Source organism: Erithacus rubecula (assembly GCF_903797595.1).
Source record: "Erithacus rubecula genome assembly, chromosome: 2".
Lineage (NCBI taxonomy): Eukaryota > Metazoa > Chordata > Aves > Passeriformes > Muscicapidae > Erithacus > Erithacus rubecula.
The window spans coordinates 23,883,395-23,905,573 of NC_136685.1; the positions used below are offsets into that span (position 1 = coordinate 23,883,395).

Genomic DNA, 22,179 nt, shown 5'->3' on the forward strand with positions numbered 1-22,179 from the left:
TCATAAAACAAAATTATGCAGTTTAGATGCTTCTTTCTGCCAACATTGTACACAGTGCCACGCATAACCCAAAGTTACCTCACTTATTACCTGTTAATACACCTTACAGCTGTCACCAGAAATCTTGCCTCCATTTAAAAAAATCAAAGTAAATTCTAAATGTATTTTATGTGCAATAAAACAAGCTAGCATCTTTACACACAGGTATCTAGTAAACATTAAACATTAAGTCATCTTCAGGGGTTGACTCCATTTTCATGAATAAGTACAAATAGCTCCTGTTCTCTTCAACATTTTTGGGCAATGCATCCACCAGAACATCTGATATTTTGGTGCCCAGTGACAGACCACAAAGTGTATGCACAGTTATGAAGAACTGAAAATTCTGTCCATAATGGGAATCCATATTTGGGACATTCATTTATTCACACAAACATACTGTAAAATACCTTTGAACAAGCTGGTCTGCTTGATAGTATTTTCCATCAATGAGAATTTGGGCATCAATCACTTGCTGGCGGAGAAGATTCTCAGATTCAAGAAGATACCCAGCTATCTCTGCTTCATGCTGGAACTGGAGCCCTGACTCCAATCGCTTGGTGTCCTTAATCAATAAGAGAAAGTCATAAGCCTTGCAGCTAAAACCAAAGAGTTATCAGCTCTAAGATTTAAAAAAAAAAAACCAACTTATTTTTATCTTTAATATACTCTGAAGCGTTTAATTAACTACAAATAAAATTAAAAAAAGAAACACAGAACACACTCTAAGCAACTCTAGGTGGTATTTTCTTGAAGAAATGCTACCTTAATGGTACAATGAAAATAAAAGTAGACCTATTAAAGTTGCCCTCACAAACCCTTCAGAAATTTTTGCCATTCATCTTCTATAAATTTATGAATACAGACAAGTAGAATCACTGACTGACTTACAGACTGCAGAGCATTCCTGGCAAGTACCAGTTTGTCCTCACAGCTCCGGCTGTCCCGCTGAATTCTGTTTGCAATTTGCTGCAGCATTTCCAACCTAGGTGATGCCAAAGCATTTCAGGAAAACAAATAAGTACTATGTTATTTATATTTACAATCATGTTGCATGACTTTAAAAACAAACAAAAGAATCAACAGCATCTAACACAAAGCACAAATGCATACGTCAAGTTACCTGTTCCCTTCTAAGGTTCCATTACCAAAGCTTATACAAGATCTAATCAGCGTGGGACCACAATTAACAGAAAGGAAATTCTCATTAGAGTCAACGCTGGTTCGAGTACTGGTGCTGTTGCTGAACAGCGAATCACTGCTGTGATAGCTGTAGCTACTGCTATTCATTTTTACATCCAGAGCACAGTTCTTCTGGCTGTTTGCATTTGCAGAAAAATGAAGATAAAACTCCTGCAAAATGTACAGCTTCTAGGGATGATATTCCACCACTGGCTTTTGAAACACCTTGACTCCTTCTTTATATAGGCTTCAGTATGCACATTTATAACCCAGCAATTAATGTTCTGCCAGCTCTTCAAAGGATTTTACCTGGGGCTACGTACGCTACCTTGTTTTTGGCTTCCCTACCTTGCATTAAAGCTTTGCAAGTACAGACTAGGCAGCAACAATGGGGCGTCTCTAGGAAACAGACACACCAAATATTTTATTGAAGTGTCACTAAATAACTACAAATGAAGTAAGAACTAAAAGAACTCTTTGCAGTGTCTCTCGGACTCCTCAATGGAAAGTTTCAAAAAGAAGTGAAGGGAGAAGTCCACACTCGACAGTAGAGTACAAATACCCTCCAGGCTGGGCTCCTTTTCCTTCAAATAGAACTGCACAATAAACCTGGGGGAGTATCAGGTTTAATCAGCTCATTACAATATAATCTGAGACACCTACACACCATCCAACCTACCATTACTCCTGCACTGTCCAAGCATGCATTTCACTAACTGCCCTGACCCACTACACTGTCCCCCTGAAAATTTCCCTTCATCTTCTTCCACAGTCACAGCCAATTGTTTCTAGCTGTTTTGACCAGAAAATAAGTAAGAAAAATCTGATCACTGCTTTTAAGTTTACTTTTTAACTCAGAATTTGGGCTGGGGTGATTTTTTCAGTATTTCAGCCCCTGCTTTTAGGATTCCTGAGCAGCCACACCCATCCCATAAGGTGACTGTTTACCCAGCAGAGCTGGGCAATGGCACAGACACACCCCTGCAGCAATGCCAAACTCTGCTAGTTTTGCAAACTAGAGCTCAGTTTGGCACTCTCTTCATTGACACCATATTAATTTTGATCCCATACACCAATCTGGCCACACATTGTCTGTTTGTGTTGATACTTTGAGATGTACTCAACAGACTTGCAGGTAAAGTTCTACTCCTCACCAGATTTCCGTATTGACTGAAGTCACATTTTTGCCACAACCAAATTTCATCCCAGCAGCTGTATTAATACCTCATAATGATGAGATGCACTGTTAACCAGTGCAACAAATATGGATGATGCTCTTGTGTCCACATCAATCAATACTTTTGGTGACTAAGTCAGAATCATTTAATAAAATTTTCTCTCTCATTTTACAGTGACCATTACAGGTAGTGACTATCACCATATGAGCTGCCACTTTAAATGTGTTTAACCTTCCTGAAATATGGGAAGGAAGTTAGGTTCACGTTTGTTTATCCGTGCACAGACCATGTGAAAAAAATCGAAATAAACTAATGTCACTTACACACATTCTCAACAAAGATAATCCAGCTTTCTGCAAGTATGAACAGAATTTCTATTGGTGAAGCCAGACACTTTCCTTTGGCAGGTTGGGACAGATTAACCTACAAGACCTAGCAGGCTGTATTTCTGCTGCTGCTCTCCAGTGTTCTGCTCTGCATAAGAGGGAAAGCTCAGTATTGTGTGGACAACTTTGCATTCCTCTATAGGAACCTGCTCCACAGCAGGGTGCTGTGAATCAACACCTCCTACTGAATCTTCCATTTCAGTCATGCTCTTGTCTTGTAAGCATGACACATGTTTAATCAACTCTGACTGTCTTTGTCCTTTGACTGAAATCTGTCATGCTGTGGACTTCCTATACAATGGTCTGGATTCCTCACACCTAGTGTCAGGTACCTAAACCAGAGGTAGGTCACCCTGTTGTCACCAGAAAGTCAGACAAGATTCCCTAGGAAGTGATTCAGATCTTAGATGTCTCCTTTGGATGCATAACATCAAGCAGAATGAATCCAGATCCAGGTGCCTATATCTACCCACAGGTAGAAGACCCAAAAATCATTTAACTTTAAGAGGGTTTTTTAATTAATGAATGGATAGCACCTGTGCCTCCCACAGAACTTAAAAATGCTCTCAGATCGCATCAAGACTTTAATCATGCTTAATTGTGTACATCATCAGTGCTCCACTAAAGTGTTCCACAGCCTACTATCATGGAAGGCTACTGTGCCTTTCCACATCTAAACACTTGATCTGCTCTCGAGTACCACTAACTGAACTTTTGAAACAACCTCTACACAGGACGTTAGCTGACAATGCTGTGCACCAAGAAAAATACACATTTCGTGTAAAGAAGAGGATGGTCCTTATATGAAATCAAGTAGAAATGAGACAGTGAAGTGGTATAAACCTAGCTTTGACTAACTGCACAGAGAAGGTGGTTATATATGTGGATAAGTGCTTTGATGATCTGAGGCACAACCTTCTGAGCACACCTAAGTTGTTTATGTCTGGACCTGCCTCTAGGCAGGTAGAGAATTTCAGACCTTGAACAAAGGCAGAAAATCTAGAAAAATAATATGGGCATTATCATAGAAGAAGAAATTTTAAAATTTCAATATGGGTTAAAACAACAGAAAATATATTAACAAAGGCTGTCAAATATTCACTAGCATACCTCTCCACTTCAGGCCGAAGGGTCTTCTCTCTTTCCAGCATGGCAATGATCAGCTTTCCCCATTCTTTTTCTATATCATTTGGATGGTAGCCTTGAGAGAGTTTGATGCGTCCAAATTCTATCCAGACCTTAAAAATTCATATGCATTTGTTATTTTAAGCCACAGAAAAGGAACTTTGATACATTTCAATGAATGTTAAAACTTACCTCCAACAGTTTATATAGATGTTTAATTTTCGATTTTTCTATCTCCTTCGGTGGAATTTCTGTTTCTTTAAACTGTAAATATTGATTATAAAGTGCCTATAGAAACATGAAAAACAACATCAAGTTTTATTTACAGTGAATACAACCTTAGTCTTCAAACCCTCTTCTAATATTCTTCGCAAGCTTACCTCTATACTGTTCAACTAGAGTTCTACAAAAAACAATCAGTGAAAAGGTAAAGATTTGCTTTTGATTGTTCATATGCTAGCAATGTATTGATTATAGTTTGAAAAAGTTAAGGAGTAGTGCTGTTCTACAGTTGACTTGATTGTATAGATCAACAAACACGTCATTTGTTCAAGTATGCTTTGAGTCAGTAAGATAAAGTGCAATTCCAACAAGCAATCTAAGCCACCACACCTCACCTTCAATTCCACAGGATTATTGGGAAATGTTCTGTCAGACATTATCGCGACATGGTGTCTGATCCACTGCATGAGGTAGTTCACCATATTCTGATATTCAACCCATTTTACTTCAACATCCTGCCAAAGCAAAACCCAGAGAACAGATGAAAATCATCAAGAACTCATTCTGCTTCAGTTTTGAAGACTGAAGTCTTCACACATATTGAAAGTGGAATTTGAAATCCTGAAATTCTGAGACAATATTTATTTGCTCTTTAAAGATCAGTTAAAGTTTCCAAATATATGATTTCAGTCTTCAGTTTTGATCGTGAATAATTCTACTGAAAACAAAATATTTTCTAGATTAATAAATTTCAAGCTGGTAAGAATAAGAAAGGCAAAATTCATACATTTACAGCTGGAAAGTAACAACTTTGACTCAATCTTTCTACAGCTTCAGGCACATTTTTTTCAGCCTAGAAAAACCATGCCAAAGAAAATGTGTCAGCAGTCCTATGAAAGATCTAGCTAACATCCTGGGTCTGAAATTAATAATTTTATTAATGTAGCTCACACACTGCACAAGTATTATTTCCCTACTTACATTTGCACTTATGCCTTCACCACCTTCTGGTACTTTGGGAAATGCATCATAAAGTGATGACACATAAGTTATTACTGACTTCTCATCAGGTGAGGAAACATCGACATCTAAAAGCAAGACAGAACAGTGCTTTATCACATAGTTGTAAGAATGCCTACAAATATGCTGCAACCTGCAGGCAGATTGGATTTTATTTAAGTCTGGGGGTTTTGCAACAAAGCCATCTGTAGCTCTCTTACCTTCAGGATCCAGAAGTCTGGCAACACCGAGTTTTTCTGCTACAAAAAAAGCATGTTCTAAATTTGCAAGGTTGCTTTGAACAGCAACGGTATTCATGTCTATCAGGTCCGGCCTGTCAAATAAAAACAACAATACTTGATTATTTACTTACTCCTTACCAGTTTTAAATTACTGCTGTAGTGGTAAATCAAACTATGAGCATGGACAGACACAGCAATGGAGTTTCCATTATAAAAGGATTTCACTAAAATCGAATGAGCAAGCTGAGACCACTGCTAACGGAGAAACACAATCAGCAGAAAATGACAAGATTCAGTTCCTCATGTACAAGCTGGTTTCCAGCCATCCCTTATACACCTCTATTTTCTTATGCATATTTATCCATGTGCATTGACATTGTATTTCAACACCTTGTCTTTTCCACTGCCCTTGAGGAGATTAAACTCATTCTTCTCTTTTCCAGGAGGGAGTTATTTTCTACTGCTTTCGGAAGTTTTCAGTTATTCTGCATCAAATTGTTCAGTATGTATTAGAAGCCACATAGTAACAAAATTGAGTCAAAAAAATGTCACTTTAATATTTTCTGATGAGCATCTTCAAACACACTGAAGCCTTGCTTTCAGATATACATTGGTGTCAGTTCTCTTGTAGGTAACTCTCAGCTCCATGCACTTAAACCTCCACACCTTCATCCTGCTAAATCCCATTTCCAGCCACAATATGCTTGCTTTAATGGAATAATTGTCTTAATCCAATCTTGCCTATAAATATTTTAAGGCCCATAAGTATTATCCTGCATCAAACCTGTACTAGCATCACCACTTCAATGTTTTAAATTAATGTAAAACTTCAAAACTAATATTGTCCTTTAAATTTGCTACATAGGAGCTGAGTTTTAGATCTTGTGAATCTCAGTGTGTTACTCCTTGCCTCTTTCAGCACTTGAAATTCTCACAGCCATTCACCAAAAAGAAATAAGGGATTTTCAAACATGCTGAGCTCATCTCACTGAAGTTAACTAGAGCCACAAGGGTCTGAAACCTCTGCTACTGAAATCCTACACTACTGAAAACCAGACTCGCCATGAAAAAATCCTAAAACAAAGCAGAAAAAAAAATGGCACACAACTTTCAGCAAATAATTCAGTTCTTACATTTTCTAATTTTTGTTTATAGAGAAGCTATTTTCTTGGTTTTACCAAGCAGAAGTTTTTAATAATTGCAACAGATAGAAATATGTTAAATACCATTGTTCAAAATTAATGTTAACATTTCATGTGGCAGCACCCTAAATTCCCCTTGATAACAAAATGGTATTAACTTCGGGAAACTCAGCACAATCTTGTCTTTGAACTAACTACAAGGGCACTGTAAGTAAAAATCCATTTCTTTTCAGCCATTTAGAATCACTGTGTTCCTTGTGCTCTTTTAAAGACAAGTCTACAAGGCAGATAATAACACTGCACCCATTATGCCTGGAAAGAACATTTAATAATAACAAAATGTAAGCTGTGCAATATAATCCCCCTAAGGCAGCAGGACTTTCCACTTCCAATATGCTCAGTGGGAGCCTGATCAAGCTCATGCTGCTCTTCTCTGAATTTCAGTGCAGTGAAAACAATGCAATGAAACCAATATCAGCCGTTGCTCTCAGCAGCACAGAAAATCCATGAAAAATAAAAGACAAGACTAGAAAAGAAAACTGAGCACCCCCATATCCTCTTTCAGCCACAATAATGGAGATGGTATGAGTAATAAAGATTGCTTTAACAGCAGTTTTGACAAAAGAAAAAGGTTTTTGTAAGTCCAACACTATTACTTATGTTATTTTTTCCTCCTGCCTTCTTTACATTTGTTTCACATTTGATAAAAATGTCCCAAGAATAATCACTTGCACTGCCTGTTCAATTGCCAACTCTCAGAACATGAAAGGACATGTTGTAAAAGCCTTACTATTCCCAAAAACCAAGCTGCAAGCTGCAGAGACACTGACACAATAATCTCCTTAGAATAAAGCTTTCATTTAGTGGAAGAAGAGGTAACATTGTTCTCACCGCAATACAGGTAATGAAATTGATAAAAAAGCCTGCTCTTGCATAATAAATAATCTTATTTTGTGTGTTGTGGCTTCACCAGCTAGCTGAATAAGAGCCTACTCTGTGAGATGCCTCCCCACCTTTTAAACATATTTTCCCATCCCTGCAACTCCTACCAGCATTGGACTATCTTACAGTTTCCCTTTAAGAAGAAGAGAAATTTGCAATGAATACTGCCATTTTCAGTTAATTATACACTTAGCACATATATACTGACCTAGATTAACTGGTCTATATCTAAAGTCTCAGTCTACAAGAAAATACTACAGAAGATGGCATTCATGCCTGTGTTGATAGTGCATGTCTTTGGTTTTTCAAATCAGACAGAAGGTTCCACAGCTGGCTGAGAACAAGTCCACTGATGGTTTATGAAAGGGAAAGACAAGCATTATCACTTGAATGCAGAAGCACCTGGCACAAGGCACAGAAGGATGATGCTGCCTAGAGCTTGGGGCCTCCCCTCTGCAGATCCCTTTCTCCTCTTCACAAGTAGTAGAGGGATATATTGCAAAGCCACAGGAAAAGGAGTTTACATCCCAGAGCTCAGTAAAAGACTTCTTTAAGTCTGAGAAAAGTGCATCCAAAAAGCATAGCTCAGAAAATCACTGATTGCCACATTGTGCCTTTTGTTTAATAGAGAGGATTTTTTGCAATTTTAAATAGAAATAAATGCCATTTTTACATGCTGGAAGTTTGCAGAGATACCTGTCTACTAACTTGAAATAACTGTTGAAATTGCAGTTGTGATGAGTATCCTCTAACACACATTTATTTAATTGTCGTGGTTGAAGCAAACACTAGATTTAAAAGCATTGTCCATCTTGGCAAACATTTCCCTTTTTTTAAGGCTACAGAGCAAATATGAGTTTTGTAGAAGTTATTTGTATGTATTATAAGTATATTTTATATCAATTTGCATAGCATTATTAAGTAGTTTTATGCATGATCAAGAACAAATTAAACTAAATGCCCTTTAAGTAACATGCAATGACTCTAACTTCTGTCATAATATTGTGAGTCATGGCAGATTTTTCAGTGGGCTGGGGCCTTGCCATGAAAACACACATAAACATCCCAAACACCAGTCAAGTTGGAACATTCCATGCAAAGAAGATGCTTCTGCTGCAGCCACACCTAAGTCAAGGGATTGGCTTCCACACTGAGAGTCATTAATCATTTATTAAAAGACTGGTGCCTGCCATTTGAGATCTTAGTGTAGGTGTTAGAAATTAGAAAAAAATTGTGTCAGAAGTGATGGGAAAAAAAGTGTAATTAATATCACACGAATTAAGAAGCTTACAAACGATGATAAATTCAAGAAAACAATACCTTGCACCACAAAGAGAAGGAAGAGAACAGTATCTGAATAACAACAGATATTTCTAGTCTGCAAAGACTCCTTGAAATGAGAGTTGTGCATAATAAAATACATTAAGTACATGTAGATTTTCTCATTGCCAGCAAAATAGTTTAAGATCCAAACTAGCAGCTATAATATTTCCCTGTTAAAATAAAAGATTATATTTGAAGGGGATTTGATACTTCAAAACAGAAAAAGATGTTTAACTGAACTTTAATTTTCCCAGTCAATGATGAAGAAATCATATCCTTCTCCTCACTGTTCTGGGATGACACTTGCTAAAGTTACAACAATGTTTATCTTTACTAAATATATATATATATCTCACAGTAATATTTTACATGAAAATTCTGTAAAAGCATTCAGAAGGCTGAGAAGCCTGAAGTTATTTACATGAAATATATAAACTATTTAATCTGTACAATTCTTTCTCAGTCAAAACTCTGCATGCTGCCTGAGTAATACCTGATATTAAAGGATATTTAATTCTTGGCTTTCATTTAGTTGAAACACTAACATAGAGACTCTCAAGCAGCACTATAGACTAATTAGCTCTTCCATTGCTTTAATTAGAAAATGCTTCCAGGATTTAAACTTTTTTTTTTTTTCCTTGCTCACAGACAAACAAAAAGGATAGGTACCAGAAAGACTCATGCCTTTATTAGGGATGGAAGAATTACTAGAACAAATGAAAGACCATGCCAGAATACAGTCATAGAAAAAAAAATAAAACAAAAAAAATCATCAATTCTAGAGATTTTGGTTACTAATAGAAACATTGAAAAGAATGGAATAAAAAAATAATAAATTTTAATGTAAAACAAATTTTAGCTCTCTCTCTTCAAATATACATCTCTTGTTGCCTTCCTAAGAACTTTACAAACGAGAAAATGAAGCAAAATATATTATTTAACCTATAAAATTAGGCCTACCATCTGCCTATCTCTTAACACAGTTTCAAAAATACCAACGTGCTTACACCAGTTTATCTGTAGAGTCACTGTTCTGGAACTCACTAAAGAATTTGTCCCCACATCAGGTACAAACCTAAGTCTTGTTCAAAACAGCTTGTCAAAGAACCTGCTTCTGAGTCAACAAGGACTGAGTCAACAACAGAATGAGAATGATGGCTGGACTTCAACTAACATGTACCATTCTTTGTGCCCCACACACTCTTATTGATTCCCCATGTTTGCAGTGCTCTCATATTCTCATGACCAGGAGATCTAATCAGAGTGTTGGAGGTACCCTATGCTAATACCACATTTTCCTGATTTATTTTCAGGGATAGTCTGATCAGTTAGAGAAGGGGAGAGTTTCTGGTCACAAATGATGAGGAGGTTTGACTTTGTGGCATTAGGGAGGAACAGATCTCTTCCATCCTCAGAATCAAGGACCACAATGTGGACATACACCACAAGGTTCTGTAGCAGGCTCCTTGGTGCCAAAAAACATATAAAATGTCAACTCTGAGTCAACACCATCTTCCATTACACCCTAGAATTCCTCCTCGTTCAGAAGCTCTAGATTCACACATGATATGGTGATTAAAAAAATTACTCCAGTGCATCAAACCACTTGGTGAAGCTGAGTTTGATGTCACTGAACTTAGGCAACAGTCCAGAATTCAGAAAAATCAAAGATTTCAATTAGAAAACTGTCATTATAGGAAAGCTTTATCCTTACAACTGTGAAAAATCAAAAAGTATGATGCTGCATGCAGCTCTGCATATTGTTTGTTCAAATATGTGGCAAAAACTTTTCTAAAGCTCCACAGGACCCCAGCCTCAATTACATACTGAGTTATTATGATCATGCCTTGTATCCTCTTTTTTGGTTTTGTCCTCTTGTCCTTTGTCCTGGTATGACAGGAATGCCTGCACTACATGATTTTGTGTTATCTCTATAGATTTCATTCAATGCCTCTATAAAGATGAACAAAAATGCCTTTTTATTCCCCTCAGAGATGAAAACTTCTCATGTGATCTGAACTCTTCAGCTATCCTTTGTTTATTTTTTCATAGTTTTTCATCTAAATTTTCAGATATGATGAATAAAATTGCAAAAAAATTGCAATAGATAGTATAACAAGGGCACACTATTTACACATGTATGTCTATTCTTCAGACATTCCTACATATTATATCAAGACTTCCTACAGAAAAAGAAGGAATGTTTTCACTGCACTTAAAATATGGAAAGCAAAACTGTCAGGTGCCCTAATATTAATTAATTTAATTATTATTGCTAATTAATTAATTAACTAATTCAGGTAATTCCTTCTATTGTGCCTGCCCTTAATTTGACAAGCACTGAATTTAATAAACCTACTGAAGCCACCTGTCTCACCTTTGTTAGCACTGCAAAACTTTACCTGTAGCTTGCCATACCAATTAATGTAGACAAATACACAATTGTGGTATTGTAATATCAAAGATCTTTTAGTTAAATGTGGAGTTCATTCTTAGCCATGAAAAACAAACCCTAATCACAACTTGGCAAGAAGTTTGCAAAGCAGGTTTCAAACTCAGTACAAATACAAATGAAACTAGAAAGAATCATTAAAATCAGTTTTTACACTCTCTTAGCACTAAGAGCTCTTTCAATCATTAAAAAACTAGCAATGGTACAGCATTTTCAGCAATTTTTAGCTATGGTAAAGTTTAATGGGAATGAGGCTCATAACTCATAACCTCAACCCACACTATGCAATCCACAATAGTAATCATAAATAATGTACTTTTCCTTGCACTGTGAATACCAAAGAGACAATGAAGAAACCCAACTAAACTCTTTCTCTGCTCTGCATCCTAAGAATACTCTCTCCAGATCACAGCAGTGGCAGCTTGACAGAATGGCTTCCCAGTGGGATTAGTACAGTTACCAATGAGGAAGAATGGTGAGGTATATAATGAGTTCAAACAATTTCCCAAAGGCTCCTTGTCCTGCCTTGGAGGCAACCATTTCTCCATGTGCTCCCAATTTGCCAAAGGCATTCCCTGAACACCAAGACCTTTCCCTATGTGATTTACCATGGGCACATATGCCCCCACTGCTCAGACACCACATCCTTTTGGATTAAGACTTCTGACACCCTTAGGTGTCCTGGTTTTTGCTGATCCCAGACTACAAAGCACATGAAGCCCAGATTAAAAAAAAAACCCTGGCCTTTCAAAGCAAGCATTACTTTACATTTTATCCCTATTAAAATTACAAGAGAAAAGCTTTAATTTCACCCCAGTTTTGTTTTGTTTTTCCTCCATTATTGCAAAAAGAAAACTGTTATTCAGCTGCTACTTAGCAGAAGGATCCAGCACAACATACACAGAGACAATTTTAAGTCCAGATCTGAAATTAATCAACCCAACTGACTGGAAGTCATCCATCTAATACCCACTGAGGCTAACCACCACCACAACACAAGATGCTAAAATTGCAGGCATGCTTCCAGTACTCTCTTAACACAGCCTTTACCAAGCACCATCACAGAATTCCTCTAAGTACAGCTGATTGAGGTTGGTTAGGTAACTTGCTGTTTGTAAATCCATTATAAATACACTTAGGCAAGTAATCTGCTTGTCAATATTTTTAAACATCCTAAATGCAGTTTATGTTTTCCCAAATCACCAATTCTCAACACCAAGTTCATTTATTCTAAACAACAAACCCTGTTGAAAATAGTTAGAACCACACAATGAGGAACGTGGAAAGAGGGGTGCAACACAACCAAACTCACATTTTCTTTGTGTTAAAGCTGGGTTACAATAAAGTACAAAGTCACAAAACAAGCCAAAACCAGCAGGCCCAACTAATCTCTTTATTTAAAACATATCCCCTAGCATTTTAAGGCTTGACACTGTGTAATATTTAGTTTCTTTCTCATTCATTCCCCAAGGCTGTTCAACATGTTTCTGCAAATTGAGGCATTATTATCCCTCCCCTTAAGGAATGTGTTCAAGTCAGTACCTGAGCAGTTGCAACATGTTTTAACATCAGAGGGATGCCACATGCACTGCCAGCCAGGAGCTTAGTGTTCAACCAACTATACATACAGCAAATCATCCTGGGTAGAGTTTAAACAGCCCATTCCAAACCAGAACAGTTATTTAGCAGCCATCAATCTAGCTTACTCTGTGCCATACCACACTCAGAAAAACACCCACTGCATATTCTGAAAGCATACTAGTTATGATAGCTACATTTCAAAAGAAAAGCACTCTGACCCTGGAAAATTTGTCTCTCTCACTTTATCTAGCATTTATGGACCTGTTACATTGCTGCTTCCTCTGGGAACACAGTGCAGCTTCTATTTCTCTTCCTCCCACATGAAGCACTCAGTGTACCTGCACTTCTTCCATTCAGTGTTAGCCTCTGCTCCTCTTTTGTCTGGAAACAGGAACCATCTCCTCAGTCTCTACACTGTATTCAGCTTAAAACTACAAGCATCATTAAGGCCTTGCACAAAGTTTACCAGTAACAAAGGCTCCTCTGTATCAGATTCCTGTATTTCTTTAACAGAAATTCTTTAATACAGTAAAAACATTTTTATTGTGCTCAGAATGTACCCTTTTTAACTCTATCACCACTTTCTCTCTTTGTAGTGTTTGTAGTACTTGTTAGGTGGTGCCAAAATTTATAGAAATTGTCTGCACGTGGCCCTGGCAAGCCTTGGAACAGCATTACATGAAAAAACCTCATTTGTTGTCTTAAACCTTTCATGTGTATACTACAGTCCTGCTTGCTTGTCAGACTGCTGCCTGACCTGAACACATTTCATCCCTTTTTTCTCCTTACCAGTGTTTCACATTTTCTATGGTTGCTGACATTCACCTAGAAGCCCAGACATAACTGGACATGCCTGCAGAAGGCAGATCAAAGGTCCATGAACTTTAGTTACTGGCCTTTCCCATAGCATGACTGTGAACTAGAACTTAAACATTACTTTATCTGGGAACTGAGCTTGCAGATGCTATTTTTCACCATATAGGCACCACTGAAGCTACTCATTAAATGCTATTATCTAGTTACACAAGAACATAATGCTTTTGCTGGAATTCTTTTGTAAATGTTAAAATCAAAATTAACTCTCTACTATAAAAGCTGTGAGAATAAAAAAAATAAAATTTATAAAGGAGTGCACACATTCCTACAAAAACATACATGTGTGATATTAATCTTTTCCTATCCTCTATACTTCATCCTTTTTCTCTAGAAAATTAGTGTGTGATGATGTCTGTTTTCTGAATATCAACAGTCATTGTTCTTAATGAAGCATCTACAGGTACACCAGGTAACTGTATCTTACAGTTATTATTTTTAATTTACAGTTACTATTTACAGCTATTATGTATAGCTATTATTTTTACTATTTCTTAAATTCCACTTCAGACACTTTATAACTGAAATTTCTCGTAGTTCTTATGTGTACCAAAGGTTCAGGGCAGTCTGAGATCTAAACAATACATTTGCTACCTTGGTACAACTTTTAATCTGAATTTGCTGTAAACTAAATGTATGTCCAAGTGCAATGTAGATCTACAGTTTAGATTACTAGCTCTCATCTGGCATATGACTTCCACTGAAATGAAGCAGCTTGCACTTTCTATAGGAAAAAGAAAACTGTTTCTATATATAGGGATAGAACTGGGACACAGTTTTTTAAAAAATAGTGTTTCTCCTTTCTGAGAAAAAGGCATATGCAGAAAAAAACAAACAAAAAACAAACAAAAAACCCACAAACAAACAAAAAACACCCCCCCACAAGTCAAGAATATTTACCCAAAACCCAGGCTAGTGATTAGAAATATTTAAGGTGATAATGCTGCAGAATGAAGATTCCAGGGTGTAGATGGTAGCATCACCAGAAAAATCTGGGCATTACACCCTGATTAAAGTCAGTCTCCATCTTCAAAGTCTGGCTTACAGGTTTTTGCTAGGTATCATATGATGGCACAAAAGAAACATCACGTAATTTTGAAACTGCCTGAAGTCAGATTTCTTCCAACACAACATACTGAATAACATAACATACTTCTTCAATGAAAAATTAAGCTATAAAAGGCAAATGATCTAACAGATGAAACATACAGCATATTCTAGAATCTCCTGGGTGTATTTGTAGCTTTCACTAAAGGCCTGACACATATCTGAAGAAAAGTGTGGAGATTAAAAAAACAGTGTGAAAGCTTTGTGCATATTTGTATTTAAATACAAATTAAATTTGTATTTAAATACAAATCTGGTTAATGTTCACAGTATTAAAATTCACTTTTAAATGTTATAATTTGATTTGGTCTGTGTAAGGACAAGTATTACAACCGAACAGAGCAGGTTTAGATTTGATATTAGGAAGAAATTCTTTCTGTGAGGGTGGTGAGGCACTGGAACACCTTTCCCAGAGTTGTGGATGCCTCATCCCTGGAAGTGTTCAATGCCAGGTTGGATGGGGCTTTGAATAAGCTGGTGTAGTGGGAGGTGTCCCTGCCCATGGCAGGGGGGCTGGAACTGGATGATCTTTAAGGTCCCGTCCAACTCAAACCATTCTATGATTAAACCAAACTCCAGGGCCTGCAATGGCAGTTCTTGAGGTCAGTGTGAAGCCCTGTTACCAGGGATTTAAACATGTACAGGATGTAAACAGAAACTTTCCACACTCTTGAGAAGTTCAGCCAAGTAATCCTCAATCTTACCCTGTAAATACAGACCACTGGAAACTGCTGAAAATATAAGGAAACTTCTCACATAGAAAAAAATTACTTGTTTCTAAATTTGGTAGTGGGAAAAAAAAATCAAATGGTATATGGACCCAAGTACCTGAAATAAAGTAATTTTTCTTTTCATTTCCATTATTCATAAAATTACTTTCCTGATTAAAAGAGCATTAAAAAATCACTGGCAAGTCATTAATACTCTTAATAGAAGTAAGAGAGGAAGTAACTGAAGGCCTTTATGAGAAGCTCTGACAATCAAACCCTCATTGCTCAAGAGGACAGAAAACAAATATCCTGCATTTGCTCAGGAGAGACAGTGAATGACTGCAGTGAATGTGCTCCAGTACCTGTCCACTGCCCACATCCCTGCTTGACACTGGCTGTGGAGCACTGCCAGCACAGCTGTGGGTGCAGCAGGACAGGGAGACAGGGGAGCACCTGGGTCACCCACTGGGCCACCAGTGTCCCCCCAGATGGCGCAGTGGGTGTGACAGTCAGTCACAAGAGGGAGATGCCAGCCTTATGGGTATCTCCTGTGCTTCCTGGGGGAGCAGGAAGACATGGCATATCCATGCACTGTTCCTGCAGTTCATCATAAATCTGAGCTCGCTTGCACTAAAAGTTGCTAAGATGCTCTATCAAGACAGAAAACCAAAAGAAACAATTCTAGCCTGCCATTAAGAGAGGGCGGGCTGCCAGTTCTGAGGGGAGAGGCTCCCTGCCTGCTGGCAGCTGCGTCACAGCCCAGCTCCTCACCCAGCCCTTCACAGCTTCAGCAATTTCCTGAAATCTTGAAGCTGGTACGTACTTGCAATTTAAAAAAATCACGAATGCCTGGAGAGGAGGTAATTATGATCTGCCACTCCTATCCCATCACCTGGAACTGGACAGTGACTCTCCCTGTCTCATGGACCACTGACTGCAGGGATCATGTTGGACTCATATGGCCTGTGCCCTCAGGGCTGCATCCAGAGAAGGCATCTGGCAGCCTTGGTGCCAGGGCTTGGGCCAGGGCTGTCCTCTGGGAGCTGCTGGAGCTCTGGCCCACAGCCAGAGCAATGGTACAGCCAACCTGCAGGCATCACACATGGCAGGTCCAGCCCCAGCACCCCCAGGGAGGTCCTGGTGCGAGGGCTGGGGCTGCCCTGGTGCCCCCCTGGCTGCCCCACTCCTGACTGGGGCAGGGAAGGGGCCCTGGTGCCAGGCCCTGCCATGATGGGTCTCTGTAGGGAGCTCCTGCTGCTGTGCCCCAGCATGGGCTGCACGTGCTCTCCATCCAACACCCAGCTTACTGTGGATCAGCACAACTGCAGCTCTGCATACAACCCTGGGCATTTGAGCCTTTGGGTTTTACTGTCGTAGCTCTAAATGCCACCCACTTAAAATAAGGTTTGAGCCAAATTAAAGCCCTTCCAGGACTGGAATCATGTCCCACCTGAAGAGCTCCATCCCCCATTTGCAGAGCTGATACTCCTCCCAGCCCAAGGTACTTCTGTACAGAGAAGCATTTCCAGTGAGCACTGCACATCTGGTGCAGGGGGCTGCCTGACAGATGTGCCCCCAGGGCAGTACTCCACAGTGGCAGCACCATGGTCCCACCCCACTGCCCAAGCAGGCACACCTGGTCATCCACCCTGGTGGAGCACCCACAGGATGCTCAGACCAGCTCCTGACACCAGCTGTGATCCACAAACTGGAGCTACTAAAACAAAGCAAATGGAGAATCATTGCCAGAACCTTGCATATTTTTTTAACGTTTATCTACTTATTGCTCAGAAGACAAATGAAGCTTTAAAAGAGGTCTCTGGAGTAAAACAGTATAGTTAAAAATAACAGATGACTGGGAAGATCATTCCTCTCTTGTGAGCAATAGCTGGAAATTATTATCTCTGTTTTAATGGTACAAAACAAAAAAAAGGAAAGAAACATAGAAACTCACTGAAATCAGTGGAAGGATCTCACTCTCATTCCATTTGAAATGGAATCCAAAAACCTCTAACTTCTCACAGCAAAAACACATTAGATATGGGTTGGTAAACATTCCTGGGAGGGACACAATCCTTAGATGAAGGTATGTTTACAGAAAGAAGTCAAGCTCAATGGAAACTGGCACAGAAATACACAAAATGCTCCCCAGCCACTGGATCACTTGCTTTGTGCAACACACTTGAGTCGAAGGTGCCTGCTCTTCTCTGATGAAACACTAAGAATGAAACTCACAGAGTAATGTCACAAACACTGATCCAACAAAGCAATTCAGTCAAATCCCAAGGTATTAAATTTGCACAGCTGGAGGACAGGTTCAAGTTTTTCATTATTTATTAACTGATCTGTACCATAATTACCAGTTTGGCTGAGCAGTAAAGGCTACACTGCTCTACATGAGAGATACAAGGGCCTGAAGAAGCTCTGGGAAATATTTTCCATTATTCCATCTCATTAAGTTTATTTCCTTTTTTTCTCTCTCCATTCCCTCTATATCTTTCATATTGTTTATTTTTTTTATTACTGGCCTGCACTATGTTCATTCCTTTGGCTGCTCTATCCCAAGTAAAACAGCCTTGTCTTTTGCCAGCTATTTCCTTTTGTCTTGCCAATGTTACTAAAAGAGACTTTTTTGCTGGCATGCACCTCCTCCCTGACCAGCTACCCAGAACAGAAGCATAGTCAGAAAACAACCTCATTGACTGAGATGCAGCTTTATTTTACCACGAAATTATGCACTGCCACAGCCAGCTTCTCTGGGACTTGGAGCACTGTGTGTGATGCTTGCAGCCTTTATACACAGCCTGTGAGGGAAAGGCTGCACCTGTCTCCCATTTTACTTTAGTGTCCTTATCCCCAAAAGGTTCACATGTATGTTCTGTCTACTTAGACTTTATTCTGTGGTGGGCCAAGTGGACCCACAAGAGGAAATCCATGAACAAAATAATCTGCTCCAGGTTCTGCTCACTGGACGTGCAAGAGAAAAACACAAAATTTTCCTTTACTGCAGACACTCCTTCAGATTATACCAATGAAATCATTAAACTTCCCTTAAACTTCCTCAATTTATGCTCCAGGGCATAGAGTACAAACTACACGTGCTATGATAAATGCAGAAAGCCTCATGCAGTGAAGGACAAGTCAGTACACACTGATTAGCCCAGCAAGCAGAATTCACTCCCACATGGTCTTCTAAGACATAAACCTTCTTAGTCAACTCAGGAACCAAAAAAATATACAATAAAGAAGACACATCACCAACCAAGAGAGAAGAGTCAGCACATCAATGATTAAACCTCTGACAAACTTGATGCCAAAGTCAGCTTTGTCAGGAGAGACCTGTTCTCACTTAGAATTCAGAAATAGGAATCCTCTCCTGTCAGTAGACATCTTCAGCTGTATTTCAGGTTAATATCCTGTACCATTTAGTATCTAGTCACAGCCACCAGCAACTCTACAATGTCAGCTTAACTTTTGAAGAATATGGTCACAAAAGCACAAATCCCTTCTCAGACTGAGAACATTCAAGCCAGCTTAGTCACATTTTCCATGAGAACACCCTTTTACAGGAAATATATCTCAGTGTAGGTCTGGGCTCCACACATAAACACTGAAGAAGCCCTATACTCCAGGGCCATCCAAGGGTAAAGTCACACCAGGAAAAAGACAGGGATCTGAGACATATCCCGGGTCATACAGTAGTTGATGGCTTTCACCAGCAGTGCAGTTTTGGACTTCAGTGATCAGTTCTGCATCTACTCACCTACACTTAAATATCAGTATGACAAAAAGGGAGTGTGGAGAAGACGTAATTCTGGAAACATGCTTCCTAGCAGCCTGAACGTGCCCCATGAAAGCTGCACAGGATTCCCCAAAATACTTCTCTGAGGAAGGACGGACATGCAAAGGTTAACAAGGCTGCAAAATGCAGGAAATCACCAAGGAAGAGTCAGTGTCATCTCCACAGCTGCAGCTCTATTACAACATAAACCATAGAGCCCTGTCTCTGTACATTAAAATGCTGTAATTAACATTTTCCAAGGGAGCAAACAGAGTACTTGCCTGTATTTATGAATGATGGCATTAAATAACCTTCCATCGCGCCAGCAGGTAGTGAAATTTTCACAGCGTACTCCAGCATAACCCTCTGTTGTTTGCTGTGACCACAGGAGCAGTCTCTCTTTAGCAGACATGTCCTCTGACTCCCCAGTAACATGGATATCAGATATCTAAAACACAGTTAATGCAAAAATCACAGTTACATCTAATCCATAAGAATGTTTAAAATATTGCAGAAAATCACTGCAGTGCTGGAGAATTTATTGTCTGGTATCTGCATACATGAATACGATGATTATCAGGTACTGTATTAATATTCTTTCATATCTTATCCTTACACACACTAAGTATTTTCAATGTGAAATACAAAATTCAGTTTTTCTTCAGTTAGCCAGCTCTGTCTTTTAATTTCCGGGGACAATGTATTACTATTACATAATGCAAAATACTTCACTGTTTATTTTATGATGATAATACAACCTATTTTTATATATAACACCCATTATATATAAATGCTATACAAGTATACATAAAATGTAATATGTATATAGTCACACTTATACAATAACCATATTTATATTATTCATAATTTATTTACCTGTGAAATCCCTCTCTTAAAACATGTTAATTTAAATAGTTAATGTTCTGGAATTCAGTAACAAAACAGTCATTCTAAGTGAAAACTGGTAATAATAGTTTTATTACAAAATTTTCTGAGAAGTATTTTAGGAATGGCTAAAAGGCTGAAGGATTATAAATAGAAATTTTGTCCAACCAAGAAGATTCCGTTTTGCATTATCTGAGGAATATCAACTCTCTGTCAGGGAAAGCAGGAAAGTACTGGGAATTTTACATTCAAATACTACTTCAGAGTACGTTAGATTATCCCCTAATGAAGTTCAGTCAGTTTCATTAGAAAACTATCACAGTATAAATATGAAGCAGACATTTCCCTAATTTGCACTTTTATTGTTTGTACTTCACGTTACAGAAATTGTACTCAACATAAATGTAAAATCTCAAACGGAAGGAAAATATGTGCCTTGACAAAGAAAGTGCTATAGCATGCTGGCATTTTTCCAAGTGATTGCCTTTTACCACTTATCCAAAGGAGAGACAATATAAGGTGTTATTATGAACTACATAGGAGCCCACTTAGCACAAGGCACTGTATAAGCACCTGAACTCTGTGGCTCAGCCATCACAAAAAGCAGGCAGAGCTGCTTGGGCAGAGCAGGAGGGCTTGAGCAGTGCCACAGCTTGTGGGTAGACTACAAGCACCCCTGTGACCCCCTAGAGGAGGCTGCAGCCCATGAGAGCCCACCCAGCACTGCAGAGAAACGGGTCTGCTCTGGCTCCAGAGCCAGCCTGAGGCCACAGCTCAGAACAGGTTTGCCCACCAACAGCTCTGGGTGCTTGAGATTGCTGCAGAACAGCTGCCAAATCCAGCAACCCTGTTCATAAAACCAGGCAGCTACACTCATGAGGTCAGATGGGATGGGCATAACAACTTCTCCTGGCCTCAGGATCTCTGCAGACAAAGGTATCTACTGTCTGGGCTCTGACAGGGGGAATTCCAACAGGTTAGGCTGGAAACTGCGGGGTTTTCTCACATTAGAGCCACACAGATCACAGTTCCAAGAAGAAAGATGTGTAGCTTTCCCAGTGATGTTGCTATGACATGGCCTAAGACAAGGTGGTGGGAAGCACTTGGACGCAGGGAACTAAAGGAAGAGTCATAGAGATGTCAGGGCAAGGGACCTCACTGCCATTTCTGCTTTACCACCTCTCATATTTTCAGGGAATTATGAGCATTTATACCTACATAGTAAATGACAAATAAATTTAATGTAGGGGGGAAAAACTACATCACTTTCTATTCAAGTAACCACAAAATCACAAGTTGTGAATGGAGTCCTTCAGATACCTATCACAGGCCATTGTATCTGCTGGATTTGCATAAGGGAAAAATATGAACACCAGTGCTGGAAAGTGAAACAGTTTTAACTGGTCAACTAGCCCCTAAATAACCTGACAGCATTTTTTGCATCCTATTGTCTCCAGCTTCAGCAAATTCTTAGAAAGATTAAACAGAAGTGAGAAAAACCTTCTTTTTCTTGTTCAAAATAGAGTAGAGAACACAGGCAGCTGTGATAATTTGTAGGTTTCTATGTATCAAAATCCTACAAAGAGTATTTACTGAATGAAATACAGATGGGATGAGTCGTGTCTGTAAAGACAACAGAAAGTACAATGTGGCAAAAGACCAACTTGTAATCACTCTGGAAATTTTCTTGTAAAAACCCAGGGAATTCAGCTGCAGTGCAAGACTTTTTTCTGTGGGTTAGCTTTATTGTTTAGTATTTCAAAGCAAGAAAGCAAACTAAATGTTTTTTCAGTAGCTTTAGTCTCTATTCATGCCAGAACAACCAGATCACAATATAAATGAAGTCAACCATTTACTGCTTATCCGGACAACGCTTCTGAAAGAGATGATGTCATCTCCAAGTGCCAGATGTCTAGCAGAAAAAAAAAAGACCCAACAAACCCAAACCTATATTTTTTGTTTGTCATTTTCAGAAAGTCCTCTGTGTGTAACCCTTAATTATCAGATTTT

At 38.8% G+C, this 22,179-nt stretch overlaps 1 protein-coding gene across 4 annotated transcripts in view; it reads right to left on the bottom strand.

Annotated features, from left to right (window-relative positions):
* LOC306798550 (dystonin-like) overlaps positions 1-22,179 on the bottom strand; it is a 283,743-nt gene that overhangs the window by 136,288 nt on the left and 125,276 nt on the right. For all 4 annotated transcript variants that reach the window (XM_079298670.1, XM_079298669.1, XM_079298672.1 and 1 more), the window contains 8 exons: positions 19,566-19,732; positions 5,353-5,465; positions 5,114-5,220; positions 4,528-4,647; positions 4,103-4,198; positions 3,896-4,023; positions 931-1,024; positions 450-604 (listed from right to left, as the gene is read on the bottom strand). In XM_079298670.1, the coding sequence (XP_079154796.1) occupies positions 450-604; positions 931-1,024; positions 3,896-4,023; positions 4,103-4,198; positions 4,528-4,647; positions 5,114-5,220; positions 5,353-5,465; positions 19,566-19,732 (980 nt within the window). The remainder of the gene's footprint in view (positions 1-449; positions 605-930; positions 1,025-3,895; positions 4,024-4,102; positions 4,199-4,527; positions 4,648-5,113; positions 5,221-5,352; positions 5,466-19,565; positions 19,733-22,179) is intronic.